Source organism: Macrobrachium nipponense, chromosome 11, assembly GCF_015104395.2.
Source record: "Macrobrachium nipponense isolate FS-2020 chromosome 11, ASM1510439v2, whole genome shotgun sequence".
In the NCBI taxonomy this organism is placed as follows: domain Eukaryota; kingdom Metazoa; phylum Arthropoda; class Malacostraca; order Decapoda; family Palaemonidae; genus Macrobrachium; species Macrobrachium nipponense.
The window spans coordinates 48,084,206-48,098,176 of record NC_061087.1 but is presented as its reverse complement, the minus strand read 5'-3'; the positions used below and the strand labels follow the sequence as shown (position 1 = coordinate 48,098,176).

Sequence of the window (13,971 nt, the reverse complement as noted above, 5' to 3'; positions counted from 1 at the left end):
ATGTATAACAGTCCCATGTCAGTCGTCCCTCGATCTATGTATTCAAAGGGGTTTAATAATTCTTTACTAACCCTGACCTTGTTCCCCATACACGAGTACTTATGTAATGGATGTTCATTCACCCTGCAGTAAATTACTATATTATAGAATTTCTCTTCATACTCTACAATCATTTTCAGGCAAATCACACTCTTTCCCGAGTTGCTGCTGACTACCTTGCTATGGCGAATTCTCCGAGATTTATGAGAAGGCATTATCTCGTATCCAGTAGGACGGTTATCTACTAGTTGACCTCGCAGCCAGCACACCTGATAGCTTACAGCTCAGGAATAATATGACGACGGGTGAAACCGCATATTAAGTGATGACTAAAAAGCAGCTGCGGGTATTGAAGAAGATATACGAAAATGTTGAATACCCCGGCAGTTTTAGTGGCATAAATACATTATTCAGAGATGTGAGGAAGGTTGAGAAGAATATAACTATAGATGATGTCAAAATTGTCCTACAGAGTCAACCCTCTTATACTTGACATAAAGTCACTCTGCAGAAATTCCCTGGAAGGTCGTATCTCCAAAACCTCGAGGCGTCTGTCGTTAGCAGTGATCTGACTGACATGTCTAAACTCCCCCTTGTGACGAAAGTTATAAATATCTTTTAATAGTCATGATCAGTTTTCGAGGTATTTACAGGTTATTCCTCTAAAGAAAAAGGATAGGAATACTATGCAACGGATGTTAAAGAAGGTTCCCGAATCAGAAGCTTTTTTCGGGGGTATAGTATATGTAAGAGTTACATAATAAAAATATGGAATGTTATTCCATATATATAAAAAACTAAAACTATGAGGTCAACCAGATTGCTTGCCTGAATGTGATCAGACCAGAGACGATAAAGTATGCTAAGATGACGTATACAATTAAGTAGGCTAAGTTGACGTGCCGTCACCTGTGGTCCTTCATTTGTTTTGAAAACATTAGTCCAAGCTTCCTGCTTGAGACAACTACCGCGACCTATAATTCAAACGGCCTACGTGATTTGTAATGCGTCTCATCTGTATGTATGTTCATATGTTCGAGCTACTGTCTGCTTCCTTTATGATTTGTAACCGAGATGGTAGTCACAGAGTCAGAGTTGAATTAGCCATCATCATTGGCAGAAGCGATCAAGCCATCGTCATTAGAAGACCTGTACAATCCTATCTGATATTCATCATGTAATCTCAGAAGAATATATGTATTTTTTATACTTCGTGTTTTCTACTAGAAACCTCACATCAGGAAGAAGATATCATCATGAGTTTAACACATCGTCGTCATAACCAAAGAAGATACCGACTTCGTAAGTTATCACAAAACCCCAAGACACTCCAATGAGTATGGAAGTGCATAACCAACCGACTTAGCGTGAGATTATCGCAAGTCTAACATAACTTCATAGGGCGCCTTATTATGTAAGGCAATAGCCCTTACATATATCACGTTTCAATAGATGAAGGTAGGGAAGCGTTTGTTAACGGGATGAGTAACACTTCAGATCCGTATCCATATTTTTGAATGAGAAGTTGGTGGAATCTTGTCCGATATTTCACTATCAATCGTATATTAAACTGTTAAAAAATATAAAATCCATTGTGATGATTATGTTAGGATGGAGTGGATTTTTTTAATGATTATAATGGGACGTTTGGTAAATCAGAGCATTCACAGCTAATACCTTCCAGGATGCTGCCAGGTGGGAAACCAGTGTCATGGGGACTCCTAAATTGCTAGGTATACATACCTACTTCCCCTTGCTCCTTGATCTAGCAAGTATTGACATGTATTATACTAGATTCGGTGGATTTGAGAATTAGGTTAGAAATGGCTAATAACAGCTGGATTTTGGGTATAGATATAAATGAAGAGATGAACCATTTGGACGTGGAGAAGGCAAAATTATGGATTAATAGGGTTATCCCGCACTATTACGCCATTGTCCGCTTTGAATGCGCCTTTATCAGTATAAAACATATAATCGGAACCAGCCATATTAATCAATCAGGCGTTTGGAGCATGTATTCCAAAGAAGTTAACAATCGCCTTGGTTGATATGAAGAATTTTTTTGGAGAATATACCGGGAACGGGTTATATTTTGAACACTGCGAGTTAAGTAAATATATGTATCGCTGTTAACTGGGACACTATGTATAATATTGAAGAGTACATTTCCTAGGAGAATAACGCAATTATCTTACGCAACACAGAAAGAAATCGGGGCTGGGCATGAAAACAGGATCACTTACAATGCTTTTAAAAGGGGGAGATATATTTTCTGTTAGTTTCATGACCAAGGATATGGAGGATTCACTACCGGTCGAAATTTCCGAGGATAACAGTTAGAAGACTGGCAGGGCCAGTGGCAAAGCCTCACATAGTAATGATTTTTCGGGATACGGAAGATATTGTATCAATCGATTCAGATCGGATAATTCAGTGCGACATTAGAGGTGAAATGGATGGATACATGAGAATTAGAAATATCTTTAAAAGACACGTTATTAACCCTTAAACGCCGAAGCGGTAAAAATCAAAAACTCCCCCGAATGCCGGAGCTGGTTTTGAGTGAGCGCGGAAGCGAAAAAAATAATTTTTTCAAAAAATCACAGCGCGCTTAATTTTGAAGATGAAGAGTTCATTTTTGGCTCCTTTTTTTTCATTGCCTGAAGTTTAGAATGCAATCATCAGAAATGAAAAATAATACCATTATCATATGTAAATAATGCGATATATGGTAGCAAAAAAAAGAAAATTCATACATAATTGTATTAAAATCACGCTGTGCAAAAAACGGTAAAAGCTAACGAGTTTCTATTTTTTTCGTTGTATTGTACACTAAATTTCAATAATTTTGATATATAATACATTGTAAAACAATAAAAGCAACACCGGAAAAATCTTATCACAAAATGATGTACGAATTCGTACCGCGCGGACGTAAAAAAATGTTTTTTCAAAAATTCATCGTAAATCTAAATATTGTTCTAGAGACTTCTAATTTATTTCAAAATGAATACAAATGATTGAATATTACGATACTGTAAGAGTTTTAGCTTACAATTGCAGTTTTTGACCATTTCCAACGAGTTAAAAATGACCAAATGTCGAAATTTTTTTATACATTTTTTTATATGCAATTATTTCGGAAATTAGAAAAGCTACAACCTTCAAATATTTTTCCTTTTATTATACATGAAATTGCGCACATTTTCATATATAAAACTCTATGAAATGCCTAATATGAAACGGAGCAAATTTTCCGAGAATGCGATGTACGCAATTCGCGATTTATGGCAGAGAATCCGCGCGCGGAGGGAAGGAAAGTTTATTTCATAAATTCACCATAAATCGAAATATTGTGCTAGAGACTTCCAATTTGTTGCAAAATGAAGGTAAATGATTGAATATTACTAAAATATAAGAGTTTTAGCTTACAATTGCGTTTTTCGACCATTTCGGTAGAGTCAAAGTTGACCGAACGTGGTTTTTTTTCTATTTATCGTGATTTATATGCAAATATTTCGAAAATGAGAAAGGCTACAACCTTCAATTATTTTTCGTTGTATTCTACATGAAATTCTACATGAAATTGCGCACATTTTCATATATAAAACTTAATGTAACGACTAATTTAAAATGGTGCAAACATTACCACAATCGCACGTATGATTTTTTCGGAAGAGTTACCGCGCGGACGTAAGGAAAATGTTATTTTTTTCATAAATTCATCATAAATCGAAATATTGTGCTAGAGACTTCCAATTTGTTACAAAATTAAGTTAAATGATTGAATATTACTAAAATATAAGAGTTTTAGCTTACAATTGCGTTCTTCGACCATTTCGGTAGAGTCAAAATTGACTGAAGGTTGAAAATTTGTCACTTATCATTTTTTATATGAAAATATTTCAAAACTGATAAAAGCTACAACCATGGGTTGTTTTTAGTTGTATTGTGCATGAAATTGCGCACATTTCCATATTTAAAACTTTATGTAACGGCTAATTTTAAAATGGTGCAAACATTACCACAATCGCATGTATGATTTTTTTCGGAAGAGTTACCGCGCGGACGTAAGGAAAAAGTTTTTTCATAAATTCACCATAAATCGAAATATTGTGCTAGAGACTTCCAATTTGTTGCAAAATTAAGGTAAATAGTTGAATATTACTACAATATAAGCGTTTTAGCTTACAATTGCGTTTTTCGATCATTTCGGTAGAGTCAAAGTTGACCGAAGGTTGAAATTTTGGCACTTATCGGTATTTATATGGAAATATTTCATAATTGATAAAATTTACAATCATGAGTATTTTTTTGTTGTATTTTAAATGAAATTGCGCACATTTACATATATAATACTTAATGTAACGGATAATTTAAAACGGTGCAAAAATTATGTCAAAGTGACGAAATAATTTTTGAGATGTGTCACTGATACTTTTTAGTGCGATAAGAAAGAAATTTGCTCTTGCGCGCCTGCGTAACGATTGTAAACAAAACAACACCTTGATCCGTGAACTCCCAGCATCCCCCAAGGCGCGTGATTCAAAAGTTTTTGGCTGGTAGGCCTATAAGTATTTTTCCGCGAATTTTTTAAAAAACTTTTTTGAGTCGACGTATGGTACGTCCATTCGGCAATTGGGGGAGATTTTGACTCGACGTTTAATACGTCCATTCGGCGTTTAAGGGTTAATTAGATATTTAGGAATATTCGCCTTAGATGATGTAGGCGGTTTTATGTAAATAGAAGTAAACCATTATTCTTTATATCTAACACTTTAGAGTCATCTTCGGGTATTAATAATATAGGTCTCTGGGTACATTTTTAAGTAGAAAGGTAACCCAGAAATTTGATATCTTCTTTGACAGTTACACTATCGAGCCTGAATTTTATTTGAAAGAATTTTTCAGATTTCTGCGTAATCATTCTGAATGTAATGTTTACAAAGTTAAAAGACAGATACAACCAGATATTTCATATAAGTGCGGAATTTCCGTTCCGTTTTTTCCTACACTGCGCCAGTCTCCACGGAATAATAAGGAATATACCATCGGGAATGAAAGAAGTTTTATCAGTACACCATTTACACAGGAGTGATCGGTGGGTAAAGAGATACTATTTATAATATTTCAAAAAGATGAAATGTTCAGATTGAAAGTCGGGTAGTAAGAAGAGTCATAACTTACTTATAATGAATGTTTAAAGCGGAGGGGATAGACGCTCCAAGGTTAGATGACACACTCTGTATCCTATTCTTCTCATTTTGACCAGGTTACCTGTCATCTCTGGCATGAAAGGTAAAATACACCTGGATTATTCTATGCATACATATCAGCATTGTTCCCATATCTCTAATATCCTTTGCGAATATTCTTCTATTAGTATATGATTCTGAAATTAATACACTTCAAATTTCTGTTCCAGCGTGTTAGTTATCGACCGTGCTGTAACAAAAACCGGGTCGGTGAAGGCTGCTTCAAGTTCGGAAGCCACTTTCGGGAAAAAAGGAGAGGGAGAGAAATATATACTGGTGACGGGTGGTATCCTACTTGAAACCGAAAATAAATCTCATAAAAGGCATGGATAAGTGACTACAAACAAATAATAAACTTTATCAAAGTGGATGACGTATGCGCTGCGACTGGGGAAACAGAAGAAAAGAAAGAAATTTGAGATACTGAATGTCACGAGACATTGTTGGGCACGAAGCGTAGCTGGAGAGAGAGAGAGAGAGAGAGAGAGAGAGAGAGAGAGAGAGAGAGAGAGAGAGAGAGAGGGAGGACAGTTCAAAAATGGGTCGGGCTTTTGCGTGATTCATAGCTTCAGGTGGGAGTCTTGGAGGGTGGCATGATACAACTTGTTTAATCAGTGATTGTGATAAAGGGGAGAATCTTTAATGACCCATAGAGTCAGGGGGGCAGGGGAAGCTCAATTGCGGGATTCGGTAGCTCCTTAACTCTTGAGCCATTGGAATATTAAGACGCACACTCTCGCCATGGCTTCGTCAACCTCCTCGTGCAAGTTAGTTTTCTGGAACTTGTCCAGAAATAGGTTCAGGAAGAGAGCTACTTGTTAAGTAGCAGCAATGTTATATGAAGGAATTAGTGTGTGGTTGAAGACGTCGTTCGAAGTTATCCATACGCCGAGATTGCAGGCTTTCGATATTCTCGAACTGATGCAACATACGCCTGTCTTCGCGATCGCGGCGTTGAAGGGTCTGCCATTGTGAAAAGGCCCGAAAATATTATCTCTTGGGAATGTGATGAAGCAGATCCCCCAACCGTAGCTACTTTATTAACCCAATATGGCATTGGTGTCCCGGTTGAAGATAACAAATACGCGCAAAAGAGTGTAGCATATTCCAAAGATGAGGAGCATGCTGACCGTTTGAGCAGGGATACCAAGCAGATGAGATTCAACAACTTTTTTCTTCGGTTAAGAAATTGAAGGAAGAATTATTTAAATCATCATATGACTGTCAAATATGTTTATCTTCCCCGCCGGTCTCGGACAAAGTGGACGAGTTAACATGACATGGTTGAATCAATATTTACCTGTGTTATCTACAATCAGTGATGAAATGAAAAACATTGGTAAAATCACTTGCGTGGTCATCATGAAAAAGAATTTATCCCTGCTACAGGAAAGATGTATGGAAGATTTATATATGAAGAACTTGTTATCAAGATTTAAAAGTTTAGATGTATTAGATGAATTATTTTTCACCCACAATCGGGAAACTGGGGAGGATGTGTGTGGTATATACTAGCAATGTGTCTCGATGTTGTATTATTTTCGTAAAACGAATGTATATCATGTCTATGTATTCTTTTGTACACCTTTTCCAGTGTATTCTTGTATGACTTTGTATGGAATATTAATTCGTGTATACCATTCTCCATGTATTTCTGTATGACTTTTGTTACAGAAATAATAACAATTCTGTATGTCATCTGATTTTCCATTCAACCTCTTTATGTATGGAATATTATGCATCTATATACGCTTATCATAAATGATTAAGACTGAAATGGGTTTTGTTAAGTTAATTTTCAGTGTACCCTATTGACTTAAAAAATTTGTGTTTGGGAGTGAATTGTGGGGGGGGGGGGGGGGGGGGGGCCATGTTGGAACCTGTGATTTCATGTTTTAAGACATCATCAGGGGCTAGTGAAGGGAATTCAGGGTGAGGGTTGAAACCTTAGGATTTTACGTCGTAGAGTTTTGTGATGTCATCTGGAGTTTTTGAGGGAATCCGGGGGGTCAGGGTTGAAATCAGGGTTTTTACCTCCGTAGTGTATGAGGAACTTTGGGGTCGGGGTTGAAATTAGGGTTTTTTACTCCTTACAGTATGAGGAATTTTGAGATCAGGGTTGAAATCAGGGTTTTTACCTCTGTAGTGTATGAGGAACTTTGGGGTCGGGGTTGAAATTAGGGTTTTTTACTCCTTACAGTATGAGGAACTTTGAGATCAGGGTTGAAATCAGGGTTTCTACCTCTATAGAGTATGAGGAAATTTGTGGGGGGGGGGGGGGGTCAGGGTTGAAATCAGGGTTTTTATCTCTGTATAGTTTTGCGCGGCACCGACACGACCGTGGGAAACCTGTGAAATTTCACACCTATTTGTTATATTCACACCTTTATGGTCTATTTTCAAAGTAATTAACACCTCATTAAAAGGTACGAAATTTCTCACCAAAAGGTGTGAAATTTCCTACCTAGGTGCTAATCCCCAGGTAGAAATATCAACTACCTGGGGATTAGCATCTAGGTGTTGAGGGCAAATGGGGTTTTCTCCCCTATTGAGACTGGTACCACTGAGACACTTTTAACTCTTCGAAGACTCGATCGGCCTTGCAGCTGTGTTTATTCTTCAATTTGCACACCGTGTGTTCTTCATTCTAAAAGACGACGACCAGTTCACTTATGGCACTAAAACATTTAATCATCCATTATGTGACTCAAGAGGTTTTCTGTTTGTTTGCAAATAGACATAAGTGATGGTCAATGAAATATACTTTCATCTTTCATGCATATTTCTACTTGGGAAGTAATAATGATGATTGCAAACTTGTTCAAGCTTTGGCAAAAGTTTTAACTGTTCATAAACATATGGGCACTATTATGCATACTAAATGCAATGCAAAATTAGAAAAGAATTGTAACAAAAAGCAATTGTGAGGCAATCAAGTTTTATACCAGAAGCCCATGGAACTTCTCTTGAAATGTTTTGATCTGCCTATGTGGAAAGGAACTGATGAAAACGTACGTCCTACGAGCACCGTTGAAAGAGGCACTGAAGCCCAGGAACTGGATGAAGTGCTACAAAATATTTTGTAAGCGTTCGGCACAACCTCCCTCAGGTAGAGTTCAACCTTTGCTCCTTCTATAACCTGCAAAGTAATAAAAGAAATTATTCCTTCTGCAAGTCGACTTTCTATTTGATGAAACACTTAGTATTTCTTCACATTTTACACCTTAGTTTTAATCAAAGGAAAGGAAAGTAACTGAGATATCTACAATTATCTATGCACACACACATACACACACACACACACACACACATATATATATATGTGTGTGTGTGTGTATTATCTTGGTCTTAGTTCGTGTTTATGTCTTTAATTTATATGTTTTATAGTTCGTTTCTATAATCATAATTTTCTTTCATTATTTAGAGAATAGGCTTTAGTATCGAAGCGTCACCCATTGGATATATAGATATATATATATATATATAATATATATAGATATAAATATATATATTATATATATATATATATATATATATATAGTCTCGGCAGATTGAGCATTCGCCAAAAGCTGAATTGCCTAATCTTCGAAATTCTCTCTGGATCTTCTATTATTTGAGGAAAATCCATTATTCGTTCCTTGGGACATCTGGCTATCCTTCCGCACTTCTAAGCAACATGGCACCCAATCTCGTATTCTTCCGCGTAGGTAGAGAGCAAACATCAGAATATTGTCATATCTGGTCGTGCACATACATTTTTTGTGTATTTGGCCCCATTTCGTTTTTTTTTTTTTGTAATGGGCAAAAATAAGTTACTATCCCAAGAGAACATAACTCAGATAATCGCCTTACATAAGGTTAATATAGCTAACAAGGATATTGCGGACGTTGTGGGCCTGACTGTAAGTACGGTGCAGATTTCGATTCACAAGTTCAAAGAAGGGGTTGCAAGGAAATACCCATCCACAATCCTCGTGGCCATCGTTCACGGGAAATAAATGAAGCTGCAGCACGGCTCACAAAGAGAGAGGTGGGTAGGAATACTAGGATTACAGCATGTATTCTTAAACAGGAAAATAAAGTATTGGAGAACACAAATCGATCTTGTGATAGCTTACCCTCTGATTTAGCGACCGGGCTGCCAGACGTTGCCACTCCATACCCTGAAGCAAAGGGGAAATAGATTCTCTTTTTGCAAGAGAAAGATTGTATTGGTGGAGGATAGGTGGAAATGTGTACTCTGGACAGATGAAGCCACTTCCACAGTGACAGGCAACAGGTGGGGGAAAGTCAAAATGAGGGCTAAATCTAAAACATGATCCCTATGACCCCAAGTTCATGTAGCATACATGAAATACCTACCCCCAGTATCTGATGGGTTGGTGTTGTTTTTCTTTCTATGACACCGGAAAACTCACCATACTGTCGAAGAATCAAACTGTGACCAAAGACAGTATACTTTGAACTCTTCTTGGACTATTTGGAAGATTGCTATGAGGCCACCGACAATGGTTTCGTTCAGCAGGACGTGCCCCTCCACTTACCGCAAAATTAGTTAAAAATTGTCTAAAATTTAGTGGCATTTAGTGGGGGATTATGAAATCGCAGTTACGGAACCGTGACGTCTTCATTCCCAAGTTCGAGGTTGCGCTTCGTGACATCTGGGATAATCTTGGCCCCGAACTACTGAAGAACCTGGCCCTTTCACTTCCACATCGTCTACAAGCCGTCATCAAGGCCAAAGGAGGCTCATATGAAATTGTTTTTTTTTTTTTTTTTTTTTCAGTTCAAACGTCTGTTGTATTGACGAATACTCAATCAGCCGAGACTACATATATATATATATATATATATATATATATATATATATATATATGTATATATATATATATATATGTATGTATATATATATATATATATATATATATATATATATATATATATACACGTAACTGGTAAAAATGTTCTGTTACAACAGAATTCCATGGTGGAGTCAGCCTTGATTAAACAAAGACAGGTAATGAACATCTCAAAGGGCGCCTGGGATTCAGATATCATTGATAAAATCTTCCTTCAACCAATTATCAGAATTATCAGAAGGGGTGACTTAGAAAAACGTGTTATCTGTGGATGGATCTCTTGGTATAAATACCGCTATTTCTGTAAATTTTCTCATTCATTACTTACCTGAAGAGAGAGACAGCAGTCTCTGAAATATAGTACTTACACTCTATATTTTGGCGATTTTATGGGCTCCTTTTATTATATATATCCAGAGGATGACGTTCTATACTAAAGCCTATTTTCACTATAATGAAGAAAAATTATTATTATGAAAACAATCTATAAAATATAGAAACAAAAGACACAAACCCGAACTGAAACTCAGACATAAATTGTATAACGTAAAATAGAAAAATTGATCATTAGACTGAGAAACTGGGCATTGATATGTGTAGCAAATCTGATTATAAATCAAAAAGAAGATTGTATACAAAGCAAACGAGCAGAGGAAAGCTTGCAATCTCCCCAAGAGGAAAAATCGAGTTACACAGCAAACTTCACTTTAAGTTGTAATCAGAGGATTAGAATCGACATACCCACTGAAAAAGAGCTGAAATCCCTCATAAGTGATTCCAAAGCCAACGAAGAATGTTTGTGGAGTGATGGGCAAGGAGTTTGAAGTCTTTTGTGGTTAATTTCATGCTTACATCTAGAAAGTGAACACTCATAGCAGAGTTTCCTTACTATTTAAAGTGTTCTGCTCTGCCACAAACGCTCAAGTGAGAGTGAGTGCATCCACTCTTTCAGTATACTAGATGTATATCCAATATAATATCCCCAACTACATATTGGATAATTAGATTCATGAATGATACAGGAATGTATCAAATCAGGGTATGTCCATAAAACAGAGGCAATGAAAAAAATGTTTAAGATTTTTAAATAAGTGGCAAAGATTATTTGTAGAAGACTACAAATCCTCATATGACAGGTGTCAGGGGTTGGAAATCTCATTAGCAGTGCTGCCTCTTACTGTGTTTACAAATATGATAATGCTATTTCCATACATCCCAACTGCCTACCTTAAAATTTAAACAATTTACAAATTTCTTGTGATAATCAAGGATCAAGTTTATACATCCATTGAATGATATTCATAATATGAATACCATTGAAGGGATGTATAAACTTGACCCTTTAATATCACAAGAAATTTGCAAATTGTTTAAATGTTAAGGTAGGCAGTTGTATGGAAATAGGATTATCATATTTGTTCCCATCAATGATCTGATCACGTGGTCTCAGGGCTTCAGGAGCGCTGGTAACTCTCTCCAGAATGAGTCATTATCCCCCAAAAAAACAAATCCAAGCGCCCCCCTCAAAACCCTCTCAAGTCTTTTGCGTCCCACAAACCTGAAGTCTCTGCACTATCCCACCACGCACCTCATACAGTCTGGTACTAAAATCAAGGAAATATGACTAATCATTAAAATAGGGCCAATTGGCACGTCACAAGCCAAAATCTTACAAGTGCATGAATCTCACACCTCACAATATACCAACCATAGAATTTAGGCCAAATCCAATCTTTATTAACAAACTAAAAGAAAACAGTATGATACGACACTCTACCACTGCTCTTGCAATCATGACAACATTGCATCAAATTTTTAATTACATTGCATCCCGCAATTTACTTAGTTTTTCTCAAACAAGTTGACAAAAAAAACTATAATTTAGGTATTTAGACACAACAACATGATACAAAAACTGGAATTTTTTAAACAAAGCGTATATAAAAAGCTTTACTTTAGAGCATCAGATTACCTTCAAAACAACAACAAAAAAGGCAAGAACGAAAAATCATACATCATGCACACAAATTTCATCGCTTGTCAGAATGCAATATATAATTTTATAAAGCATTATGTGGCATCCAGGTTTGTATAAACTTTACCACAAAATCAGGGACAACAACAACAAAAACAAAGCATAAAACAATAAGAAATTTTACAAAGAAATCAACGTAACCACAATACAAAAATTAAAGCACAGGCAATGATATCTACACTAAAAATAATTGGAAAAAACACAAAACATGAACAGAAACCCATAAAACTTTGGATACGACTTCACATGCCATCTTATTTTCCATTACACACACGTATGTGAAGCGTCTGAGCGCATCCACGAACACAAAATATATTTAGGTTGTCCTTACACAGACGGTAGTGGTCCCACGGCAGCCATTGTGCTCTATCTCATTTAACAGGCATCACAGGCCACAATCAGGCCTTTGGTATCACATGTCTGTGACTTTTTATCATATTACACAGATGACAATTTCTTACGACTCTAGTTATGTCCTTACACAAGCTAACCCAAAACAAGTGCTCATGGCCCTTCTAAGGGATCTCTCTATACCTGCATGCCCAGCATAAGTGCTAACATAGATAAAGTTCACATAGATAAACTCAAGGAAGGACGACTCTGGCTCAGATATCACTGGGCCTCTTATCATATCTGCACAACAAGACGTCCGATGAAGAACACATCCACAAATGCACAAAGTTCAGGAACTCATTGCTCTCCTCTCTCACAGAGGCGTTGATTTGGCTAATCCAGAATTCGGAACTCTAACCATAAAAATCAATCACATTTTCATTCTTCCGGCATTTATTCTGGAATCCCCCAGAGTTCCACCTACATTCAACCAGTTGTCGCCTCGACAACTCCCACTCAGCTACCACGAGATTCCAGTTTTCTTTGCGCTGCTCTCACATCTGATCAACTGTCATAGTTTTTATCTGCCGCAACATTCCTGGCACTAGTCCCGGCATCACGTGTGCCATCGATGTTACGAGATCTGTTTTGTCGTTCTTTCATGGAGAGAGCATCCGCCACCCTATCACTTTTTCCTGGAATATACTCGATCTTCATAACATTAAACTCTAGAATTCGCTTGCTCCAATGTGCTTGGCGATTTGCAGTCTCACTCTTCTTAAACAGGTACCTTTATAGTCAGTGATCTGCGAAGATTTTTGCTTTATCCTAGTAGAAATAGTGGTGTCCCTTCAGCAACCATAGGACTGTCAAAGCCTCTCGATCAAAGGTACTATAATTTCTCACTGCCCCCTTTAATGTGCGTGATGCAAAAGAAACTGGTCTCTCATTACCTTCATCGTCAATCTGAGAAACTGCGATATCACACGCATCTGTGATCACGATAAAAGGCCGATCAAATGTCAGATTAGCCAATAGTTCATCGCTCATCAGGGCATCTTTAAATTTCTGAAAAGCATCTTCCTCTCTTTCACCCCATTGGAAATCAGGTCGCTTTCTTAATGCATCTAACAGTCTCACTATCTGTCCAAAGTTTCTGATAAATTTACGATAATAACCCGCAAATCCGAGGAAGCTGGCTACATCCTTTCGGCGGTGGAAATTCCTTAATTTTTACAACTTTACCAGCACAAGGCCTAAGGCCTTTAGAGGTTATTATGTGTCCCAAGAATTCTACTTCGGTCTGTAAAAATTTACATTTTTCTAGATTAATCTTTATGCCGTGGGACCTTAACTCTTATAAAACCTCTAACAAGTTAACCATATGCTCCTCTACGATGGCACCAATTACAAAGATATCGTTTAGGTATACAAAGATTCATGGCCT

General features: G+C 37.0%; 1 protein-coding gene across 1 annotated transcript in view; it reads right to left on the bottom strand.

The window, feature by feature from the left end:
* The window catches only part of LOC135208633 (cytokine receptor-like), a 278,711-nt gene that overhangs the window by 212,456 nt on the left and 52,284 nt on the right, over positions 1 to 13,971 (bottom strand). The window contains exon 4 of the mRNA XM_064241020.1: positions 8,313 to 8,436. Coding sequence (XP_064097090.1) covers positions 8,313 to 8,436 — 124 coding nt within the window. The remainder of the gene's footprint in view (positions 1 to 8,312; positions 8,437 to 13,971) is intronic.